We start from the raw sequence: 25,343 nt of genomic DNA, 5'->3' as shown, positions 1-25,343 counted from the left end.
AACTATCATTAGGAAAAATATAGCTTATAAACAGTTTAAAAAAATGGTGTACGTCTAAAGCCTACAGACACAGTAGGAGTAGAGTTGCAGCTAATGAGAAGTAGGTACTTATTCGCCAAATTCCAAATTGAATATTTCAACGTGAAATAACCAAAAAATGAAGCACTTAAGTGTTTAAGCAAATATTTATTTTTGTTTTTTAACAACATGTCTGTCATAAAAATTAAGCAAGTTACGCTTAAAATAAAGTTGGTCCCTTTTTTTGGTAAAAAGTTCGTGAAAATTACCCCATAAAATTAGTCGTTACCGCTTCACATGTTACTTTACTTGTGTATTGTTTATATAATATGATCAGTAAGTTTCATCGGTATAAAGTGCTTAATTTTGAAAACATTACCATTTTTTACTTTATCGTACTACATACGAAGTATGAGTATAATAGATAAAGTTATAGGATCGTGCAAAAAAAAACATTTTCAGATTTCACTTTTTTTCGACGTTTTGAATCCCCCTGAGTCTAAAAAGCAAATAAAAAAAACATGTCGGAAGTATGTACGTACGTACGTACGTACGTATGTCGCCACCGCCCAGCAGAAACTACTGGACCGATTTCTATGAAATTCGGTATGAGTAAGTTTAAGAGAATTTTGTCGAGAAACTAAGCTTTTGAAAAAAATCTCTCAAAGGGGGGCCGAAATAGGGGGGTTATTTGGGGCCCATTTTTGCAAATTTTGAACGAAACGAATGAAATTTAACTTAAAGTTAGCTCATCGATAGATAAATAGAAATACGGAATTTGACATTTCCAAATCCAAAATGGCGGCCAGCATGGCTGACCTCCCACCCGACACATTTCCCTACTAATCTAAAAACTTGTTAAAGATAAATTTAATTTGAAAAAATATTTATATAGCCTAAAGATGGGGATACAACAAGAATATTATCGTTTCTCAGAAAAAGTTATGGGTTGCCTATATTTAAGGGGTCAAAATTTGACAAAACTTTTAACTAGATTTTCTCAAAAATGGCTCCAAGTAATTTGTTTTTTTTATATATTTTTGATACCCTATCGTTAAATTGAATAACATTAGTCAGATTTCTTAACTCCTCATAAGAGGGGAGTTATGAATTTTTTATAAAAAAATATTCGAGTGCCCGTAACTTCCTCTGTAATAGAAACTAAAATTTTAAATTTGGCAGACGTGTATAGTACTTTATTATCTATTATCGCAATAAATTTTAACTACAATATGGCTTCCGGTTGAGCCGGAAATGAAAAAAAAATCTTAATCTTTTAGATACGCCCTATATATTTTTACACATTTTGAAAGAATGCAAAATTACCTTTCCAATGACATAAAACTCGTTGCTGTAACTCAAAAACTCGAAAAGTTACAGAAAATAGAAATTTTGCTAGAATCTTATGTGTGTCCTCTCTCACACGATCATAGCAGAGCATTATTATAGGGCAGTCAATGAGAGTATTTGGCTCCGAATTCCATCCTACTACATCGATATACTTGATATTTTCACAGTAAGTAGGGAATAGCTCAAGAAACAAAATCTACCCTATATACTATGGAGCTTTTATCTTGGGGCAATTCCCACCCCTTCAAAGGGGTAGAAAATTTGTTGGTCAAAATAAGCATGGAAGTGGCTAGAGAACCTATTTTTAAGTAAAAATTGATCTATACTTTTTTTTGAGAACTCAATACTTTTTGAGTTTGACGGTGACACGTTTTCGGACGGTTTTTTGTGAATACCCTAAAAACTATGCATCAAACTAAAAACACTACATAATTTTCTTTTGAGATTATAAATAACAAAGAAATTCGTTCCTTCGTAAATTTTCTATTTACATATAATACAAAAAGCAATATGGTAGGTAAAAAGAGTTTGTTTTTTGGTGCATGCTCAAAGTGCTCATGCTTTTGTAGTGTTTGAAAAGGCCTTTAAAACGAGCACCGTTAAATGTCGGTTACATTCAAACAGCGAGATATGGTGCAAAAAATTAGATGACTAATGTACTTTAAGGAAAAATGAGAAGTACATACATTTAACCCCTCATCCACCAGAATTTAAATGCATTGTTTTTCTTTTACAGTACCTCTTAATATAGTGTTATTTCTACTTTCAAAAAGTTGGACCGGTTTAAAATGAAAGGTTTTGAAAAAAATAAGAACAAATTATAGAGCGCATTTTTAAATTTTCTTGAAATTCTTCCTTTTGCTCCATGCAATTCGAAAATAAAATATCCACGAGAAGTGGTGGGAACCGCCCCCATGATAAAAGCGCCATAGTATATAGTATATAGGACAGAGTTTGAATTAGGAGATTGGGCTACTCCCAAAATTTCATTAAAATCCATGCAGTAAAATGCAAATATTGTAAACTATTAATTTCTCAGAAATATGAACTAATTTGAAATGCAAGTATGATTAATATTCTATTGATTTATGCAATAATCTATAGTGTGTCCCCGAAATATGGCATCGAACATTTTCTCAAATGCAGGAGTTAATGATGCGTAGAACCATAAAATATTTTCAGATATACAAGGTGTTTCTAAAATGTCAAAATAACGAGTAACTTTGTTATTTTTATAGAATGCCAGTATCTAGTACGATAACGATAATAGATCGGTACGATAAAGTTCTCGGGCGGCCCTTCCGTCCAGCGTTTTCAAAATAGAACTAAAAGAGAAACTACTTATAATACAGATTTATGCCCAAGTTGAATAATCAGATGATACCAAAATGGACGATTCTATACTTAATTACAAAACACGACAAATACAATTATTAGAGAAAAAAAAAAACAAAGAGTACTTATAACAGGAGACTGGAACGCAAGAATAGGAAATTATATAAAAAGAGGAGAGGGACACATGGAAGAATACGAAGAAATACGTCAAAATAAATAGGAACGGATATAGAATGATAGAATGTTGTATTTCCAGTAATATGAAAGTAGAAATCAGCCTTGGGAATACGAAAAAGATCAACGATGTATCTTCATAATCGAGAAATGAGAAATATAAAAAGCATGGTAGATTACATAACATATTCACAAGAGCTAGAGACGGCATTGAAATAAGCAAAAGTAAAAAATGAAGCAAAATTGAACATACAACTTAGACTAGTAATATGGGACTAATAAAAACATTAGATACCTATCTAAATTAGAAAATAGGAAGTATATTAAGATAAATGCAAGTAAACTAAATATGAACATAATAAAGGACAAGTATCCAAATAGACTAAATAAGCCGCTAGAGAAACACAAAATGAGTAAAAAAGAGGGCTCATTAGATAAAACACCGAAAAAAATTAAATCAAGTTATATATGAATCATAACATGTGCCTAGCATAATAGAAGGAAATAACAAAATGCAGCATAAATATCACGAAATGGTAAATGTCAGGAAAGAGTGTTACACTTGTAAATTTAAATTAAAGGCCTGGCCACAAATTCCACATCAAGCTAAAATAAAAAAACAACAGGACATGGAGAATGCAGAAAAGGAAGTTAATGAAGCAACAAAAATATTAAAAACATAAAATGCCATGTCCTCCTGTAACCTTAAGCAATCACCAATTACCATCAGCCAACGAGGTAAAATATCTTGGTATTCATTTGGACAGAAGTCTTACATGGAGGAAACATATCTGGACCAAGAGAAAGCAACTAGGTCTCCAATTCAGAAATATGTATTGGTTAATGGGCCGTTCATCAAGACTATCTCTGGATAATAAATTGCTGCTCTATAAGGCAATACTTATGCCAATCTGGACATATGGGTTGGAACTATGGGGCACAGCCAGTCACTCCAACATCGAAATCATCCAACGCTTCCAATCAAAAACCCTCAGAACCATCACTAATGCACCATGGTACATCAACAACAGAATCATTCATCGAGACCTCAAAATGGATATGGTACAAGAAGTCATCACAAAATGTAGCGCTGCATACATTGCCAAGTTGGAGGGTCATGAAAACCAGTTTACACTTAACCTCCTAGACTATTCCCAAGAACAACGTAGGTTAAAGAGGTTCAAACCACTGGACTTACCATTAAGAGTAAACTTTTAAACTAATTAGTTTTTTTTTTTTTTATTACTCCAATTTATTTAACAATCTGTTCCGTTAGGAACAATCAGTTAAAGTTATGACTTTCTTAGGCTATGACATGTAGGTAAGAATTCCAATGAAAACTTTCCTTTCTAAATTATCAACAAATGTATAGATAGTACTACTAGTAAAATAAAGTAAAACTTAAAATAGTTCTAATTTATCTAAAATCTATTTGGTAAGTCAGTTGGTTTATAACGCTTAAGTCTGCGAACTTCACCCTCCGTGTTTAATAATTCACTCGCGAAATCATTTGGATGCGCACTAAGTCTTTCTTCATACTTTTCACTGTATTTGCTGATTTCTTCTTTGATGCTGGGAACTTTCAGGTCTCTCTCTATTATTGCGTTGGGGACGTACCATGGAGCGTTTACTATGGTTCTTAATGCCTTATTTTGAAAACGTTGTATAATTTCCAAGTTAGAGTTACTGGCTGAGCCCCATAGCTGTATGCCATAGGTCCATATGGGTTTAAGTATGGCTTTGTATACCACTAATTTATTTTCAATTGACAGTCTTGAATGTCTACCCAGAATCCAGTACATTTGTTGAAGTTTGAGTCCAAGTTGCTTTCTTTTGGTGAATATGTGTTTTCTCCATGTTAGTTTTTTATCTAGATGTATGCCCAGGTATTTGGTTGTATCTACTTGTAATAATTGTTTGTTGTTTATGTATACTGGTGGACAGCTCTCTCTTCGCATGGTAAATGTCATGTGGGTCGATTTTGTTTCATTAGCTCTTAGTTTCCATTTTTTTAACCATTTTTCTATTTTATTTAAGTGGGCTTGTAAGTTATGCGAAGCTCTTTGGGGGTCTGTGTGAGATGCAATAATACCTGTGTCATCCGCGAATGTTGCGACTGTTGTCAATCTAGTTGTAGGTAGGTCAGCAGTAAATAACAGGTATAGTAAGGGACCAAGTACACTACCTTGTGGGACGCCGGATTTTATTTTAAATAGTTCTGAGCGAGCATCTTGTTGTTTTACTAATGAAAAGCGATCTGTCAGATACGATTTTATAATTAAATAATATTGATACGGAAGATTTTTCTTCAGCTTATGGAGGAGTCCTGTATGCCACACTTTGTCGAATGCTTGGCTGATATCTAGAAAAGCTGCACTACAATACCTCTTGTTTTCTAGATCATTGCTGATTTGTTTGACTATACGATGTGTTTGCTCTATTGTTCCATGTTTGCTACGAAAACCAAAATGGTGTTTTGGAATTAATCTTGTTTCTTCTATTATTGGTTCTAATCGACGTAGAAACATTTTTTCAAATAGCTTAGATAATATTGGTAAGAGACTAATGGGTCTATATGAGTTCAGTTCTTTGGGGTCTTTTCCTGGTTTTTGTAACATTATGATCTCTGCTACTTTCCACTGATTGGGAAAATGTGCATACGTAAGTATTGCATTAAATATATGTGTTATTGCCATGATTGTTTTCTTAGTTACGTTTTGCAGGATTTTTCCAGTGACGAGGTCATATCCAGGAGCCTTTTTTGGATTAATTTCATCCATAATTACCATTCGGATTTCTTTAGGTTTAAATTTTTTTATTGGGAGATCCATTTGATTATATTATCCATTTCATTATTATCTTCGTCGTTTTGGTCCATGTTGTAAGGTTTAAAGACGTTGCTTAGGTGTTCAGCAAAGGCCTTTGCTTTTTCATTATTACTTCTGGCCCATGTTCCCGCAGAGTCTCTAAGCGGAGGTATTTGTTGTATTGGTCTTTTCATTTTTCGTGTAGCACGCCATAGAGAATAATCTGTTGCTTCCGTAGGTGTTAGTTTTTCGAGGTACTCTTGTACGTTCTGATTCCTTATTGTGTGTAGTAGTCTTTTTAATTCAGATGCTGCTCTGTTATAATTCCTTTTATTGATTTCAGTTCTATTGTTTTGCCACTTTTTACGAAGTCTTCGTTTTTCTATGATTTTTTCTTTTACAATAATTGGATTATCACCTTTGGATTTATTATCGGCAACATTGGGAGTTGCGTGCCAGGCTGCTGTTTGAATTCCTTTTGTTAGATTTGCGACGGCTTCATCAATGTTCTGTGGTGTCTTGAGTGGAACGTTTAGTTCAATGTTCTCATCAAGTTTTTGTCGGAATAGCTCCCAGTTGGTCTTTAGGTTGCATAATTGAGGTTCTTGGTATTTTCTTATTACTTTTGCATGTAACGTCAATATTATAGGAGAATGATCTGATGAAAGATCATAGCTGCTTTCAATTTTTAGGTAGTTTGGGTTAATACCTTTTACGATGAAGAAGTCGATAGCGTCTGGTATTTTCGCAGGATCGGACGGCCAGTAGGTGGGCTCTCCTGTTGCTTTGATGCTTAAATTGTTACCTGTGATTGTGGTCAATAATTCTCTGCCCTTAGTGTTTGTAAGTCGAGATCCCCAATGTGTATTCTTGGCATTGTAATCACCTCCACTTATAAATTTGTTTCCGAGTGTTCCTATGTAGTTAGTATATTGTTCTTTTTTGTTGTTGTGTTTAGGTGGGCAATATGCTGCTGATAGAACCAGAGTACCAGTGCTACTTTCTATTGCTACACTGGTTGCTTGTAGGTATTCTTTTTGATAACTTTCTAATTCATAATGTTAGTTATACAACTAATTAGTTAGTAGTTATAAAATGTAATTATTTTCTACACAACTTTATAAAAATTGTACTTTGATTTTACCAGTGGGTAAAATCTTTCTTATCCTTAGTCAATGTCATTACTTTTGTTTATTGTTGACACTCAACAGATTGCAAAATACTTTTAAATTAATTAAAAAAAAAATAAATGAAATACAATTGACTGGTTCTGGATTATAATATGTAATAAACCATTGCAGCAAAAAAAGTACAGTTGAGTCCCCGAGTCTTTACCCGTGCGTCATTATTTAGAGCATACGAAATAAGTCGGAAATTTACTAAACGCAACAGAAAGTGGGTATTATTCTGATCACGGGTTATAGTATGAAATTTGACGTTATCAATTGGTTTGCAGTTTTGCTTTAAAATTTTGGTGCATAATTACAGCTGCGTTTGAAGTAGCTTAATAAATTCTTTTATTACCATTGATTAATAAATAAATAAACAATTTATAAAAAAATTCGATAACATATTTTCTTCTTGTTATTTTATTCACTTTGGCGGAACATGAAACACAAGCATTCCTTAACTTTGTCAACAATGAGGTTGTTTGTACGTTGTCAAGATTTATCGTCAAATAACATAAACTTGTCATAAAACTTCTAACTCCAATGTAAAATTAGTTGTGAAAGCAACTGTTTGTATACTACAAAAAAAATTAAAATACAAAAATCGACAAAATAACTGCAAAAAATTCAACAAACTGACAGCGACAAAAGTGAACAAACCAAAACGTCAGAAAGTGTACTTAAAATATGTGAAAACATCCCCAATCGTCTTTCTTTGTGCCTATCCCTTTTCAATGCACTGAGTCTAGATCGTTCATAAAATAACATGTATTTTTACTTAATAACAGGCGGCAGCTGGTTTACCATTAGTTTCATGCCTGAAAGAGAATGATGCTAGATAAAAAGTATGTGTTTTATCTCGCTAGGTATTAATGACGCACGGGTAAAGACTCGCGGACTCAACTGTACCAAACGTGGGAAAATGTGAGAACTATATAGAGCGATACGTCTAGCGCAAGTGAAACTTAAGTATGTACTAAAATAATAAAGTAACAAGAACAAGCCGCTTCAGGAAACAAAGACAGACAACACATAATATATTTTTACTATCAAAACAAAATAAAAAGAAAAATGCAGACAGGGGAGTAACTAGTAGTAGAGTTCGTAGACTTAAAATATGAATTTGATATAATACAATGAAAAATATTTGATGCATCAAAACAAATACGAGTAGTAAAATCAATATATGATAATACTGGAGCAAAAACAAATTTGTATTTCAAATATGCGATGTAGTGTACATGGATATAGTCCTGTCGCCAAGGAGGGGGGTGGTACAACTACAACCTCCTCCTTTATTCAGACGGACTTACATAAGTTTTTTAGTATTTTGACTCGTAGAATACGATTTTTTGGGTAACAGTTGATCCGGATGTCGTTTAAACTGTTATAAACAAAGAACTTGAGGAATCACATAGCGATTTTTGGCAAAACAAAACATTTTTTTTTGTATTGTTTGGGTCATTCTAAGCAAAAAATGTTCCTACAAGTTTTTTCGTAGAATGCATAGTTTTCGAGATAATCGCGGTTAAACTTAAAAAAAAATCAAAAAATTGCAATTTTTGAACCCGAATAACTTTTGGTTAAAAAATTAAATAGCAATTCTGCTTACCGCATTCAAAAGTTTATTCATCGGTTGTCAAAGTCAAATTCCATCGGTTTTGATTATTTGCATTGCTAAAAATTAATTTTTTTATTGTTAAACAAAGCTATAAACACATAGTGCTTGAGTGATGTTTTCAATGCATTTCTCATTTAAAATCGAACGAGTCTACGAATTTCTACGTAGCCATGCTTTAGAGAGCATGCATCGGGTACAGGAAACACTATTTTTTTATAGCTTTGTTTGACAATAAAAAAATTAATTTTTAGCAATGCAAATAATCAAAAGAGGTATAATTTGACTTGAACTTTCAAATGAGGGAAGCAAAATTGCTGTTTTATTTTTTTATCAAAAGTTATTCGGGTTCAAAAATTGCAATTTTTAGATTTTTTGAAAGTTTAACCGCGTTTATCTCGAAAACTGTGCATCCTACGAAAAAACTTGTAAGAACATTTTTTGCTTAGAACGACCCAAAAAATACAAAAAAATATTTTGTTTTGCCAAAAATCGCTGTTATGTAATTCCCTAAGTTCTTTGTTTATAAGACCATCTCATCGACATCCGGATCAACTGTTACCCAAAAAAATCGTGTTCTACGGGTCAAAATATATCAAACAAACTGGAGTAAGTCCATCTGAATAAAGGAGGCCGTTGTACCCCCCTGGCGACAGGACTAATAGCCCCATGTAAACTAAATGAGAATTGTCTTGACAACGTTGCCACTCTTCACGGCAGCGGCCGTGAAAGATAGTAGTAGCAGGTACTTGTAGAGGATTATCGCTGTGAACTGCTGTGGAATACCAAAGGAAGATGTATTTCGGATAATTTACAGAATGGCAAACCCGCTTGCAATATACAACCATACTGATTCGAATGTTTGAAACGGAGTGTAGATAAGATACTTGTCGTAATTGAGTACGTCCTCCTACAAGGTGGTCGAACGACATCAAGCCCATTCAGCACAACTGGATTTAGGGTGCTCAAGAACGGATGCAATGGATTTATTTACGGTAGGCTTATGTTCATCAGTGGACTTGAAACGGCTGATGATGATGATGGGAGAAAAAGTACAAATCAGTGGAGAAGGATTAGACGTTTTTTTTTTATATAAAGAGAAGTGAAAAAAGGAAATATTTCTGCAGACTTATACATCAGGAAAAGTTCAGATAATTTTCCTTTAGTACATACATAACACATTAACATGTGACCAATAGTGCCATGAAACAACTTTTCCCATGCGTCACGATTCATTTTCAAACAAATTAAGTCAAAACATAAAGTGAAACGAACGTGGATATGTATATACATTTTGTATACTGTATACTATATGTATATATACTACACACATCGGCGTTCGTTTTACTTTATGTTTTGACTTAATTTGTTTGAAAATGAATCGCGACGCATGGGAAAAGTTATAGCTGACGAACAATATAAAAGAAATCCGAAAGTAAAATAAAGGCTAGTGCTACTAAATATCTTCTTCTTCTTACGGTGCCGTATCCTTAAGGACGTTGGCCATTACATTTGCCCATTTAATCCTATTTGGAGCCGCCCTGAGTAGTTCTATAGAGGTCATATTCGTCCATTATCGTAGGTTTTTAAGCCAAGAGCCCTGGTGTTCTTCCTGGCCCTCTTTTGCTATTTATTGTGCCTTCGATTATAAATTGTATCAGTTCATACTTTTCATTTCTTGCGATGTGACCAAAATATTGTGTTTTCCGTTCTTTTATTATAAGCAGAAGCTCTCTTTCCTTGTTCATCATCCGCAACACTTCCAAATTTGTCGTATGGCTCATGTAGGATATTCTGAGCATTTTACGGTAGCACCAGAGTTCGAATGTATGGATTCTTTTTTGTGTGGCTTCTGCCATTGTCCAGGCTTCAACACCATAGAGCAAGGTGGAGAAAATATAGCACTTAAGTATTCTAGTTCTCAATGAGATATCTAGTTGGCGGTTGCATATAGTCCAGGGCGCATCTGTTTTGAGATGGACGTTGAGAGGTGACTCAAATTTTTTTGCAGAAATTGCTTGGAAATAAATCAAATAATAATATTTGGGTTATCCTCCCTCTCAAAAAGGTCCGGAACATTGATTAAATAATCAAAATATCAAAAATTTAAGGAAAAATTCGATTTTTTTCTTCGTTTTTTGATTATAACTTTAAAAGTATTCATTTCCGAGAAAAGTTTTACTGACATAAAAATTGCGTAATTAAATTTCCTACAATATAGAATTGGCTAAAAATTTAAAAAATAGTCACCCTAGTTGCAAAATAGCAATAATTGCGAAAAAAACATACATAGATTTTGCAAAATAAATTTTGAAATCCAGCTTTCGCAAAAAAAATTCATTTTTTCAAAATGTTACAGGACTGAAAATAAAGCAGATAGCAAGTTGAATTTTTTTTTGCTTATAGAAGTGTACTGTACCTTTTATTTGTAATTTTCAAAATTAAAATCGATTAATTACCACGGCCTCAGAAAATTTTTTAAATAAACAATAATTTTTGGTGCTACGCGCAGGACAGCGGTGTTCGATTCACACAAGTTAATTTCCACCAAAATTTCTTCCAATCTTTATCTAATATATTATTTTCTTACTCTATATTTTGTTGTATCTTAATATTTTAATTCCACAAAAATCAAACTAATTTTATTATTGTTTGTGAAATATTGTTTAAACAATTGGATATATTTAAAAATAATAAACTTTTATTATTTAAGTTAAAATATATGAACAAAGAAAGTTTTTGCTAATAAAAGTGTTATTTCAAAGGATAGAGTATGTGCTTTTATTTTGCAATAAACAAATTTATTTATTTATATCGAAATGTAATAAAAATTAAAATCTATCAATCATTGACTGCGTTCACCAGATGCAAACACGTTCACAAATGTTTGCGCTTTGATTCTAAACTTGTTGACAGCGAGCTGAACGGTTGGTTGTTTAAGTTAAAATTTGACATTTTGCTTGCTTGGTTTGAACGTAACCTAAAATAAATTTTCTCAATAAATACGTTTTTGAATTTATTTATTTTTTTTATTAAAGCAAAAAGAAAATTTATTTAATAGATAATAACGTAGCAGAATGTCTTCAGTAGCCTTTATTTTATATATAAAACCCTTATCAATATATTCTACAATATATACAATTTAAATTCCCGCCATATTTTTTCAATATTCAACACGTTTGCAAAGTTCAACTTAAATATTTTATGTTTGCAAAAATGGCGATCGTTTTCCAAACATGTTTGACGTTAGCAAGTCGTTCAGAAGCATAAAGCGCAAACTGATTGCCAACGTTTGCATCTGGTGAACGCGCCCATTATCAAAGGTCATTGGAATGCCCAATCAGAGCAAACTATCCGCTGTCCTGCGCGTAGCACCAATAATTAATGTTTATTTAAAAAATTCCTGACGCCGTGATGTTAATCAAAATTGCAAATGAAAGGTACAGTACAATTCTATACGCAAAAAAATTTTCAACTTGCTATCTGCTTTATTTTCAGTCCTGTAACATTTTGAAAAAATTAATTTTTTTTACGAAAGCTGGATTGCAAAATTTATTTTGCAAAATCTATTGAACCGATCTTAATGAAATTTACAGCATTATTTTACTGTATCATAAAGTTTTTCAGGGTGAAATATGAAGGTCCTAAGTGTAGCCATAAATGGTTGAAAAACGTAAAATGCGAATACTTGTTTTTGTATGTTTTTTTCACAATTATTGCTATTTTGCAACAAGGGTGACTATTTTTTAAATTTTTAACCAATTCCATGTTGTAGGAAATTTAATTACGCAACTTTTATGTCAGTACAACTTTTCTCGGAAATGAATACTTTTAAAGTTATAATCAAAAAACCAAGAAAAAAATCGAATTTTTCCTTAATTTTTTGACATTTTGATTATTTAAACAATGTTCCGGACCTTTTTGAGAGGGAGGATAACTCAAATATTATTATTTGATTTATTTTCAAGCAATATCTGCAAAAAAATTTGAGTCACCTCTCAACGTCCAAATGTACTAATATTTTTACAGATGCGCCCTGGTCTAATAGAACTTTTTGCATTTTATAAAACACTGTGCGTGCCTTTTCCGGACGTGTTCTGATTTCTAGTGAGTGGTCCCAAGTTTCATCAAGGTTACTTCCAAGGTACTTTATTCTTGTTACTCTTTCCATATCTATTCCGTCGACATTGACCTTCACCCTTTAGTTTTGGTGCTTGATGATGACCATCGTTTTGGTTTTCTTTGTGTTTAATTTCATTCCAAATTCTCTACAGGCTGTCGTTACTCGGTCCATTAGGCGTTGAAGTGCTTCAGCATTATCTGCCAGAATGACAGTGTCATCAACGTATCGCAGGTTATTTATACATTGCCCGTTTATAATTATACCATCAGAGGTGCCTTCCAAAGCTATCTTAAATATCTTCTCAGAGTAAACGTTGAACAGCAAAGGTGACAGGGTGCATCCCTGTTTAACTCCCTTCTCGACATTGATTTTTCTAGATGTTTCGCTTTTTATTCTGATTTTAGCCTTTTGTTTTTGGTAGAGGTTTGAAATGATTCTTAAGTCTTTATCGTCGATGTTACATGACCTTAAAATATCTATTAGTTTGTCATGTCTCACCAGGTTTCACCAGACAAAGATACAATCAGAAATAATCAAATAAAAAACCAACTTGAGCAACAACCCATAATAAGTAAAATATCCAGAAAACAATTGGAATTGTTTGGGGGCGTATAGAGAATGGGAGAATAAATATGACCAAAGACAATATTATAACCAAATTAAAGAAACTAAATAGGGGATGATCAAACGGAAGTTGATTAAATGAATGTTGTTCTGAAGCTATTTCCTTGTGGCATTTTTATAATTACGTATTTTTTATGGGAAATAAGCCACAATTTTACTAAAAAATGAATTTATTAACGTTTCGAAGCCCAAATCGGGTTTCGTTGTCAAAATACAAAATACTATTTTATTATTTATATAGTATTTTGTATTTTGACAACGAAACCCGATTTAGGCTTCGAAACGTTAATGAATTCATTTTTTAGTAAAATTGTGGCTTATTTCCCATAAAAAATGCGTAATTAATGATTAAATGAAATTATCAAAGCAGGTAAAGTAAAGAATGATGAACTACACATAGATGATAATGATATCGAGAAATAAAAAAGCATGGAAAACGAAAATAGACATTAACACAACAAAAAATTCGAAACCGTAGGTGGTAAAAGGATTTAAGAAAAGAAGAAGAAATTTCTTAAATGTTTACATATTTTTATAGACTAATAAAAAAGTTACATGCCTTTCAGTTTAAAATCTATAAAAAATGATTTATATTGACTTGAAACATAGTTAACCAAACTGAACCCCACAAGTACCACCACTGTCCGAGTATATACATATATAAACATCATACCTTATCCGACATTCCCGTTAGATCAGGTTCTGTCTCCTCGCTCGAATCTACTGCTTCATCCGGCTTCTTCTTGGACTGTATTCTGTTATTTCCTAGATGACTACCGCTCAGCGACAACTTCACTGCACCAGCTACCTTCCCGTCCGACGAGGAGCCGGCGTCGTCCTTCATGAGGACTTCCTCATAGAGTAAGTCCTCGTCGTCGACGTTCTGGTGAGGAGGGTCTGAGAGTCTGAGGAAAAACGAGATATTTGATTATATTACTCGTATGTAGGGAGATGGTGAATTTGTGGCATATTTTATAGACCGAATTTTGGCATTTTTAAATATTTGCTAGGAAATCTACTACAGAAATTATAAAATAAACCAATAAAACAAAATCTTTCCATATTTTTTTAATTATCATACCCATTGAGTAAAGGGGTATAAGCGACAAAAAGTAAATTTTGAGTAAACGCCGTTCAAAGTGCAGCCTTCACTGTAACTGCCATGATTTCTTAATGCTAGTTTTTATTCACCGGTTTAGTAACTATGGGCATTATTATTATTAGTTTTAACAAAAAATCATAATTATTTTATTAGCTCTACTCATTTTGGAGCCATTTTTAGGTTGCTAAGTAGCACTTGTACCCCTTTACTTCTAAGAAATGCAACATAAAGGTAAGAAATGTTAAAAGATTATAAAGTTTTTGTACAAATTTATTGTTCACCATAACACTAATACATAATTGACTTCTGATTCATCGACATCAGTATCGTAATGATGATGCAAATCATCATTTTCTAATTCTGCTTCTTCTGAGTTTGCTAGTTCTCCAGCTTGTTGACCATCATATCGCAGATTTGTGAAAAACTTATAGTAAATTGAACTACATAGTTGAGTAACTGTTGAATATTTAAAAACTCAGCTTGTTTACTAAGAGGCCTTCTGCCAATTGGTACTGGCAAGAGATCTGGCAGAAGGAGAGAGTTTTTGTCAGATCAAGTGGGTTTCTACTTGTTAGATGTTACCAACTCATCCCATGTTGAGGTACATACAGGTCCTTTTTTGTCTTTTCTTTTTTAACTCTATTAAACCGAAGTCTTGGTCACACTCATTATAAGAATGGCAAGTTATAAAAAAGCGATGATCTACTGTTTGAATATGAGTGTCTCTGACAATGTAGAGCCAAAATTTGACTGTCAGATGACTCTTGTTTTGATCTCCACAATTGTCGTTAAATGTAGTTATCTGTTTCACAAATGGGAGAAGGCTTCTGATATAATTTAGGAGACAAGATATTTCCTGATATCCGCGTGACACCTGACCTTCGTGTCACATAAAGAAATGGGTCATTCCTGTCTGTAGGTTATGGACCCCTAAGGTATACGTCTCTAGTTGCCTTAAATAATATGCTTTAGAAGTTGACACATAAGTCTTTTTCTCTCTGAGCTACATATTTTTCTTCTGCCGAACCGTGACTTATTTCTATCTGAAATTTGTCACGTGTGTCTGTATACTTGGTCTTTTGAAACTAAGGTTGAACTAAGTAATAAAAATATTTCTAAAAAGCTTTCATTTACATGTTTTTCCTGTTTTTCCTCCTTACAGAAATCACAATAAAGTTTGTACTTCAAATTATACTTCTGAGGAAGATGCCTTCTATTTGGAGTCTTATTTCTAGTGTAGTGGCTTGTGTACCTAAAGATCTTATTAATATGTTCTTTTATCATTTCCGTTGCCCTTTCAGAAATTTTGTTCGAACTCTTCTTAACAGCACTCTAGTTTATAATAAGGTAAAACACTGCAGTGTACAATAAAGTATTACTTTAACAACAAAGTAATATTGCTTTAGAGGAACTATACAACTACCCATCCAAAATGTTAACAACCTCAGTGGAACAGGTGTATAAGCGCACTTGTATCTCTTCTCTTCGAAGCCCTACTCATAGTTGGCTTGGAGGTTAAGTAACTTGCTGCTAGAAAGCAGCACCTGTTAAACTTATCGCTTGGATCTCTTTACCTCCAAATAGAATGAAATATTTCCAGTTTGGTGGTGCAGTTATCTCAATATTTACAAAAATGTCACTTATACCCCTTTATTTCTAGGGTCCTCAATTGATCTTTTATATTCATTCCACTTTTAAAACGTATACTCTAAAAATCTCTTCGTATTAGACCGGGAGATATTAGATACAAATTCAGCCACAATTTTCTGAGTTCTGCCTTTCGCAATGCTGGAAAGTGAATGTTTTATAATTCCTTTTGAGTGGCCTAGTTGACTATTTAGCTCTCTGTCCAGGCATTATGAAGCTTTGGGAACTCTAAAGTGCGATACCATTTATTTATATGTTAGGTGTAATTTGTAGGGTCGTCAGACTAAAGCACATAAGTCAAAAACTATAGATTTTCAGAAATCGAAGAAAACCAATATTTCTTAAAAACATTTATTGCATTTTATGAGAGTGTTTATAACATACTTAGTAGTAGCTAAGTATGACTCTATAAAAAAAGTAGGTATGGAAAATTGTTTTTCCTAACTTATCTTAAAAAGAACACAAGCATATGTCTAACAGCACAACTAGGTGTTTTAGTTTGTTACAACACAAAAATTTCTTTTATCAATCCATATTAGCTACATTTTCCTTACTAGGCAAATCTATGTATATAAAATTTATTGAAAACATTAATTTGGTATTAGTGTTAGTAGAGAAACTAAGTCATCTTTTTTCTTTTGATATAGGTAAAAGCAATGGCGATATAAATGGGGTGTTACTAGGTATAAAGGATGGGTGGAGCCGAAAAGATCAACTGTCATCAACACGCCTAACTTCACGCGCAACTTTGATATATCCAAAAAACAAAGGCACCAAGTTGGATACGACCCTATCATATTCAGAGCAACTCGGATACATAGTATTAAGAAAAATAAATATTTAGAATATTATAGGAATTTAATTAATGATGTATCAAAGTTGCGCATGAAGTTAGGCGTGTTGATGACAGTTAAGATTTTGGGGGCGACCGATAAAGGATGCCCTCAATCTCAAATGGAGCTTGTGAAATTCTGATTTCATTTTGTAGGGTGTCTTTGTAGGAAACCATTCCAAATTCCGTATCATAGCGGAGCCATCTTTTGTCCAACCATTTAAACTGCTTTCCATCTATATCTTTATTTCTTAATACCAAAGTCAAAATTCCAAAAAGTAAGTATTTCCACAACTTGAAATTTATTACTGCTGGTCTAATAAGTTGTCTCCAGATTTGAGGATGATATATTTGGATTTCTGTTTTCTGTTTCTTCTTTTCTATTATCCCATGAACTGTTCAACTTCTAAATGGCTATGTTCGGGAAACGTAAATTAATGGTCCATTCTCTTTAACTGTAACTTATGTACAGCCCACGTAACCATAGAACTCACGTGACAGTTTCTATTCTGACCTCCACAGGTATCAGAGTAAAATATCTTGTATTATTAGGTAGGTTTGTTTAAATATGTTTAAAGAGAAAAGATGCAATCTGATTCGCTCATCGAGCAGGAGTAGATTCATACCACACATATTATACAGATCTTCCGGTCTTATTATCATGTATGGTCAAATTAAACGTGCACAAATGAAGCTTATAAAAAGCTACATAAGAAGTCAATGATGGAGTCGGTATACACTGTTGTAAATTACATGTATACACTTGTACGTTACTACCATTTTGATACATCTGTGTATCGTTTTTTACGATGTTACAAAGTTATTTCAGTTTTGGTTTGCTCATCTTAAAAAAAGTTAAATTTGTATTTTAAACGTATTACAAGTGTAGCATGTATCATCGCGGGTTTTTTTGAAACACAACCCTAGTTTGTTAAATTCCTGGCTGTAGATTTTTATTGAACAGGTATAATAGACAAATAGTTGATATATTTTGGTAATTGTTAGGTGGGAGGGCAAATATTTCTTTGATGTACTCTTTTTGGTGTAGTGACTTTCATACGACGAAAAAGAAAAAATATGTTTTGCTATTTCCTTCCCTTTGTCATCGGATATTTTATTTCATAGGTATAGTACATGTTATTAATTTTTGTACCACCTACTGAAGATCGTTTCTTCATTGCCACGGTTTTTATAAAATCATGCTTTCGTCAAAGGTTTTTAGTAAACATGAAATTTCCTTTTTTCAGGATCTATGCGCGTTGTTTTTAAATAGCTTTTTCTTCAATCTCTATTAATCATGACATATAAGCAGACCTTTTTTTGTGTGTACCCATTAGCCAATATTCATTGAATATCGCTTCTCTCTAAGCCATGCTTTAAGTAGGTACCTAAAGTTAAATATCTGGATATTCTTAAACAAGTAAGGCGATAACGTCAAGTACTTGATGTACTGAACAACTTAAGTCATGCTTATAAATCAGAAAAACTGAATTATATCAGTTGTACTTTTTCACATAAGTCAACTTAGGTTCTTTATAACGTCCTAAAATTTATAGGAATTCAAAGGTTGAATAAGTACGCTACTTAAAAGCAATATGAAATAAACGTGTATGACTTATGTGCTTGAGTCAGTCGGTGGAGAAAAAATATATGGACATGTACATATACAAAAAGAAAAATCGGTTTTTTTGACTTATGCGCTTTAGTCCGCCGGCCCTAGATTTGTTCATGGGGTTTTTTGTGCAATACCATAATTTTGGATTTGGAAAATTTAATGTCTATGGTTAAAGAACCTGAGGAAACAGTTATATTGCAATAAAATATTTATAGACAGAATGATCGCCAATATTCGAAACGAATAAGAACCAAAATAAGAAAAATGTCCAAGCCCAGCCTGTGACTTTCTTCTGATAATATGTTCATCAATATTTTTAGTTGATCTTCTGTTTCCACTTCTGCTACGGTATCATCGGCATATCGTACATTGTTAATCATGATTCCATTGACTCTGTCACCTTAACGGCAATCTTCAAGAGATCGGATTATACAGGGTGTCCCGAAAAGATTGGTCATAAATTATACCACAGATTCTGGGGTCAAAAATAGGTTGATTGAACCTCACTTACCTATATACAATAGTGCACACAAAAAGAGTTACAGCCCTTTGAAGTTACAAAATGAAAATCGATTTTTCTTTATATATCGAAAACTCGGTCAAGTCGGTCTTGACGGTCCAGTTGGCTGGGGCTCAGTCTATCGACAAGTTTAGTGGATTTGCGATTTGCGGTCGCTGGTTCGAGCCTCAGCTAGGTCACGAAATTTATAAAAGGCCAACGCCGTAGTATAAAACTCTCAATAGAGTCTACGACTTGGTCTGGATAAACTGGGGTCGGATCGGCCTATGGAGGAGCGGTACGGCAAGGGATAAGGGCTTGCGGCATGGTGATACTCCTCCATAGATCCCTACCGAAGGGCGTTGACGCCTAAGAACGGTGTATACATATCGAAAACTTCTAGAGGTTTTTTATTGTTAATGGACATGAGGAATTTTTATCGCAGCAACATCTTAAAAAAAAATTATAGTGAAATTTGTGCACCCCATAAAAATTTTATAGGGATTTTGTTCCCTTAAACCCCAAAACTTTTATGTACGTTCCAATTAAATTATTATTGTGGCACCATTATTTAAACACAATATTTTTAAAACTTTTTTGCCTCTTAGTACTTTTTTGATAAGGCAGTGTTTATCGAGATATTTTGAATATTTGTCGAATCCACCACATATTTGTATATGGTTAAGTATGATTATAGACACCTGTTAATAATCTGAAAATTTATTTATAACTTAAATTTTTTGGTATATTTTGAAAAAGAAGCCACATCTCGATAAAAGTTGACTTGTCAAAAAAGACTAAGAGGCAAAAAAGTTTTAAAAACACTGTTTGTAACTAATGGTACCACAATAATAGTTTAATTGGAACGTACACAAACATTTGGGGGGTTTAAAGGAACAAAACCCCCATAAATTTTTTATGTAAATATAGTAAAAAAGAAGCCGCATCTCGATAAAAACTGGCTTATCGAAAAAATACTAGATGACAAAAAAATTTTAAAAACGTTGTGTTCAACTAATGGTGCCACAATAATGAATTAATTGGAACGTACACAAAAGTTTGGGGGGGTTTAAAGAAATAAAATAATTTTTCCCCATAATTCCCCAAAATTTTTTTATGGGGTGGAAAAATTTCACTATAATTTTGTTTTAAGGTGGTCCTGCCATAAGAATGATACATGTCCGTTTTCAATAAAAAATCTCTGAGAGTTTTCGATATATTGAAAAAAATTGATTTTCATTTTGTAACTTCAAAGAGCTGTAACTTTTTTTGTGAGCACATTTGTACTAAGGTAAGTTAGGTTCAACCGAACTATTTTTGACCCCAGAATGTGTTGTATAATTTATGACCATTCTTTTCGGGACACCCTGTATATTCGGCATATACATTAAATTAACTCAATTAATAAAAAATTTTGGAACGGAGGGCAGAAATAGTCGCGGAGAAACTCTTCTGAGCTTTCTGCTGCAAAACAACTTATACCAGATGAACAGTTTCTTCCATAAAAAACTCAATAGGAGATGAACATGGAGAAGTCCAGATGGTCAAACGAAAAACGAAATTGATTTCATAATCACCAACAAGAAATATTTAATCAAAGACGTAACAGTGCTTAACAAGCTGACTACCGGTAGTGACCCTAGAATGGTACGAACTAAGGTTGTGATAAATGTCAACAAGGAACGGCATAAACTAATTAGAAGGACTGCCAGCAATACATCATGGACAAGCCCATCGAATTTAACTGGTTTCCAGTAATGCGTTACTGAGAAGCTAAATAATGCTGAACCACAAGAAAACATTAATAATTTAAATAAGACCATCACTACGACCTTGCTAGAGAGCCAAACCGCATATTGCTAAAAAACTCAAAAAGAAACAAAACTGAGCGACGCTACTATGTGAAAAAATAAACCAAAGAAGAATCATGAGAAGCGCAGAATTTACCACAGTTGATGAACTTAACGAAATCAACAAGCAAATCTTAAATGCCATAAGACGCGATGCTAGAACATACGATCAAAACCAAATTAAAAAACAATAGAAAATAAGGTCAAAGGATAAAATAAGGAAAATAAATAATAATAAAGGTTCTACGTAAAAAACTCGAAAGCGGAAAAAAACAAATAACGAGGGTTAAAGACAAACAGGGAAGTAATACAACAAATAGAGAATATATCCTAAAACTACTTGAAGACTTCTACCATCTACTGCAAAAAAGCCAAAAAGAATTGAATTTAGACTCGGATGCTGAACCAGATAAAAATTAAAAAGAGTATCATAAATCAAGGATCTGAACTACTACCGAATATCACTCTGGATGAAATAAATATAGTCTTGAAGAAAACAAAAAAAAAATAAGTCTTCTGGTGAAGACTGTGTGGTTGCCGATGCAATTAAGATTGGTGGTAACAATTTACTTAAGAAAATAAGAGATCTGTTTAATATCTGTCTTTTTAACACTACTACAACAGGCAAATGGTATAACACCTTAGTGATACTAATCCACAAAAAAACGGGATACAGCTGATTTGGAAAACTACCGACCAATTAGTTTACTCAACAAACTTTTCACAAGAAGAATCACCACTATACTAAATTCACAATCAAAATACAGTAGAAATAAACAAACCAAGACACGTTAAATGCTACTAGGAGCACTCCCGAATCATAATTTAAAATGTATATACATTGTAAATCCCAAATCATGATTTCCAAAGTTTATACATTGTAAATTATGATTCGGAAGTGCTCCTAGTAGCATTTATAGTGTCTTGGTATGTTTATCTCTACTGCATCTTAATTGTAAATTTAGTATACATAGGGCCGGTTGTTTGAACGCTAATCAACAATGATCACTATCAAATATTTAATTACTGTCACCAACTGTCAATGTCAACTTTGGTTGGGTTGCTAAAAACATAATTGATTATAATTATGAGATTAGTTAATAAATTAACATAACAATTATTAACATTATTAACTAATTTCTAACTAATTACCTAATTGATTACATAATTGTAATCAATAATTATGTTTTTAGCAACTAAATTAAAGCTGATATTGACAGTTGCGACAGTAATTAAATATTTGATATTGATCATTTTTGATTAGCGTTCGAACAACCGGCCCTATGACTGGAAAACAAATTGGACTTTTACCAACCAATAGAACAGGGTGGTTTTCGTAGTGGATTCGGAACAAATGAGTATCTTTAAAGTATTAAGACGGGAATTAAAAAATCGATTGAATACAATAGGCCACTTGTCCTTGCCTTTGTGGACTTCCATAAGGCCTTTGATACCGTTGAGCTGGACGCAGTCTTGAGTGGTTTACATGTTTGCCGTATCGATTGTCGATATACTAAGCTAATATACAACATATTATATAAAAACGAGACAATGGTGGTGAAGCTGCACGAGAATACCAATCCCATACGAATTGGCAGAGGCGTACGGCAGGGCGATACTATGTCACCTAAGCTGTTTATTACCGTTCTGGAAATCGCCTTTAAAATGCTTGATTGAAGCGAATGACAAACCTGGTTCCCAGTGAAACATTGTCATTAATAACTGCAAAAGGGAGTTTGCCGAAAAGTACAAATATCTTGGTCATGAAATACGAATCACGAGAGGCAATCAAACGTGCGAATTGAAACGAAGAAATATCCTCTCCTGGGCCACATACGGTAAACTCAGAGACGTATTAAAAAGTGATCTTCCAATCTGCTTGAAACGGAATGTCTTTGACCAATGCGTTTTGCCGGTTGTAAGCTATGGTGCTGAAACTCTAACATTAGCAACCGCATCTGCCAAGAAGGTAAGAATTGCTCAATGTAAGATGGAAAGGTCGATGATTGGTGTGTCATTGCGGGACCATATAACAAACGAAGAACTACGATTGAGACAGGAGTAACAGATGTTGTATATTAGGCGGCTAAACTTAAATGAAACTGGGCCGGTCATGCGGCCCGTCTGACAGATGGGCGATGGACAAAGAGGTTGCTCGAGTGGAGACTAAGAGCCGATTAAAATAAGTAGAGGAAGGCCACCCCCGCGATGGAAGGACGATATAAAATAAGAATGACCACAAATTGGATTCAAAGCGCCCAGGACAGAAGACAGTGGACGGAAATAGGGGAGGCCTATATCCAGAATTGGATGCAAAGGGCTGATTGATGATGATGATGATGATGATGATGATGATGATGATGATGATGATGATGATGATGATATACATTAAATACTAGTGGATATAGTAATTGAGTCAATACTCGCAATCTTAAGTTTGTATTTTTATTAGTTGTTATATAATCATGGGGCAACCGGTTTCGAGTCTTACAATATATGACTCATCATCAGGCCCAGTACAAAAATACTTCACAATACAAACTACCTACAAGCTAAAATCACAAAACGAGACATGTACATATACATATATAAAACATAAAAAACAACTTTGTCTTGGTTTTAATCACATACAATAAAGCCAAACAACTCTATAGTATTGAACTCAATAGTCTATAGCATGTAAAAATGAGACATTTTGTCATTGGGAGCGACCATTCTGATGAGAATCGCTTGGTATATAATTTAATATATACTACCATCAATCCTTAACTAGTTAAGGGTTGATGGGGTCCTGACAAGATGGTATGCGATCAAACGACATAATATAAAGTTATTAGTAATCGGTATGTACTTACATAACAGCCACTGAAACTGTTCTACAGCTAAAGATGTACCTGGAAGTCACCAGCCCCATAAGAAAAGTTGACCAGTCAAACAGCCCTTAGTCTCTTAAATTGTTTGTTATGTTCAATTTGAACATAACAAACAATTTAATTGAACATAATAATCAATTTAAGAGACTAAGGGCTGTTTGACTGGTCAACTTTTCTTATGGGGCTGGTGACTTCCAGGTACATCGTTAGCTGTAGAACAGTTTCAGTGGCTGTTATGTAAGTACATACCGATTACTAATAACTTTATATTATGTCGTTTGATCGCATACCATCTTGTCAGGACTCCATCAACCCTTAACTAGTTAAGGATTGATGGTAGTATACAGTGCTAGTCAAAAGTCCGTACCCCCACTCTTATCTTTTGAACGGTTATACCTATAATAGTGAAATTTGGAGGGAGGAAATAAACGGACGTAAGCTTCTTAACTAGTCATGACAGGTGACGTAATAGTGACAGATGACGTTACAGAGCCACTGTGACCGATAATTTTAAATGGGACCTTATGGCAAGTGATACCTCATTTGAAAGTTATTGAAAATACCTATTCAGTCATACTAATTTTGGGTTTAAGTTGATTTTGATTTTGGTGAATAAATGAAATAAATATAATATTGTAGTTTCGCATTTAATTTTAATAAAAATTCAAATGTCCGCCTATGGTTTTTTTGTCAAAAAAGTTGACGTTTTTCAATTCTCTAGTAGTTTTTACGACAACATCAACCTTTTTGACAAGTAATCATAGGTGGAATTTAGAATTTTTATTAATTAAATGCGAAACTACAATTTTATATTATTTCATTTATTCATCAAAATTAGCCTAAACTCAAACAAAATTAGTATGTCTGAATAGGTAATTTCAATACCTTTCAAACGATGTATCACTTGTCATAAGGTCCCATTTAAAATTGTCGGTCACAGTGGCGCTGTAAAGTCATCTGTCGTTATTACGTCACCTGTCATGACTAGGTAAGAAGCTTACGTACGTTTATTTCCTCCCTCCAAATTTCACTACTATAGGTATAACCGTTCAAAAGATACGAGGGGGGTACGGACTTTTGACTAGCACTGTATATTTAATTATATACCAAGCAATTCTCATCAGATTGGTCGCTCCCAATGACAAAATGTCTCATTTTTACATTCTATAGACTATTGAGTTCAACACTATACAGTTGTTGGCTTTATTGTATGTGATTAAAACCAAGACAAAGTTGTTTTTTATGTTTTATATATGTATATGTACCTACATGTCTCTCGTTTTGTGATTTTAGCTTGTAGTTTGTATTGAGAAGATTTTTGTACTGGGCCTGATAATGAGTCATATATTGTAAGACTCGAAACCGGTTGCCCCATGATTATAACCCTATACAATTACTATATCCAATTGTATAATGGACTCGCATTGGCAACCCTTTCATCAATTAAATATTAGGTTGGACAAAATGCACCCTTGACGCACTCACCATTTGGTGTGAGTTTTTACTGAATCTCACCCCACCGTGGCGAAAAGGGTTTAATGATTACCTTTTGCCTAATTGGACATAGGTGAATATTGTTGGACCAAACGCGTATGTCCGAAAGCAGAGAAATGTCCTAACATAAATCAACTTATAACATTACTAAGCGAAAACACTAAACTTAACTTAATTTAAACAGTCATTTGGTAGAGGACATAATTTAGTAAT

General features: G+C 33.4%; 1 protein-coding gene across 3 annotated transcripts in view; it reads right to left on the bottom strand.

Moving 5' to 3' along the window:
• LOC126884417 (uncharacterized) overlaps positions 1–25,343 on the bottom strand; it is a 592,334-nt gene that overhangs the window by 106,881 nt on the left and 460,110 nt on the right. For all 3 annotated transcript variants that reach the window (XM_050650324.1, XM_050650330.1, XM_050650336.1), the window contains exon 6: positions 13,892–14,123. In XM_050650324.1, the coding sequence (XP_050506281.1) occupies positions 13,892–14,123 (232 nt within the window). The remainder of the gene's footprint in view (positions 1–13,891; positions 14,124–25,343) is intronic.

The sequence above is a fragment of the Diabrotica virgifera genome, chromosome 1 (assembly GCF_917563875.1).
Source record: "Diabrotica virgifera virgifera chromosome 1, PGI_DIABVI_V3a".
Taxonomy (NCBI): domain Eukaryota; kingdom Metazoa; phylum Arthropoda; class Insecta; order Coleoptera; family Chrysomelidae; genus Diabrotica; species Diabrotica virgifera.
Note: the sequence above shows the minus strand (reverse complement) of the source record. Positions and strands in the feature narration are given on the sequence as shown.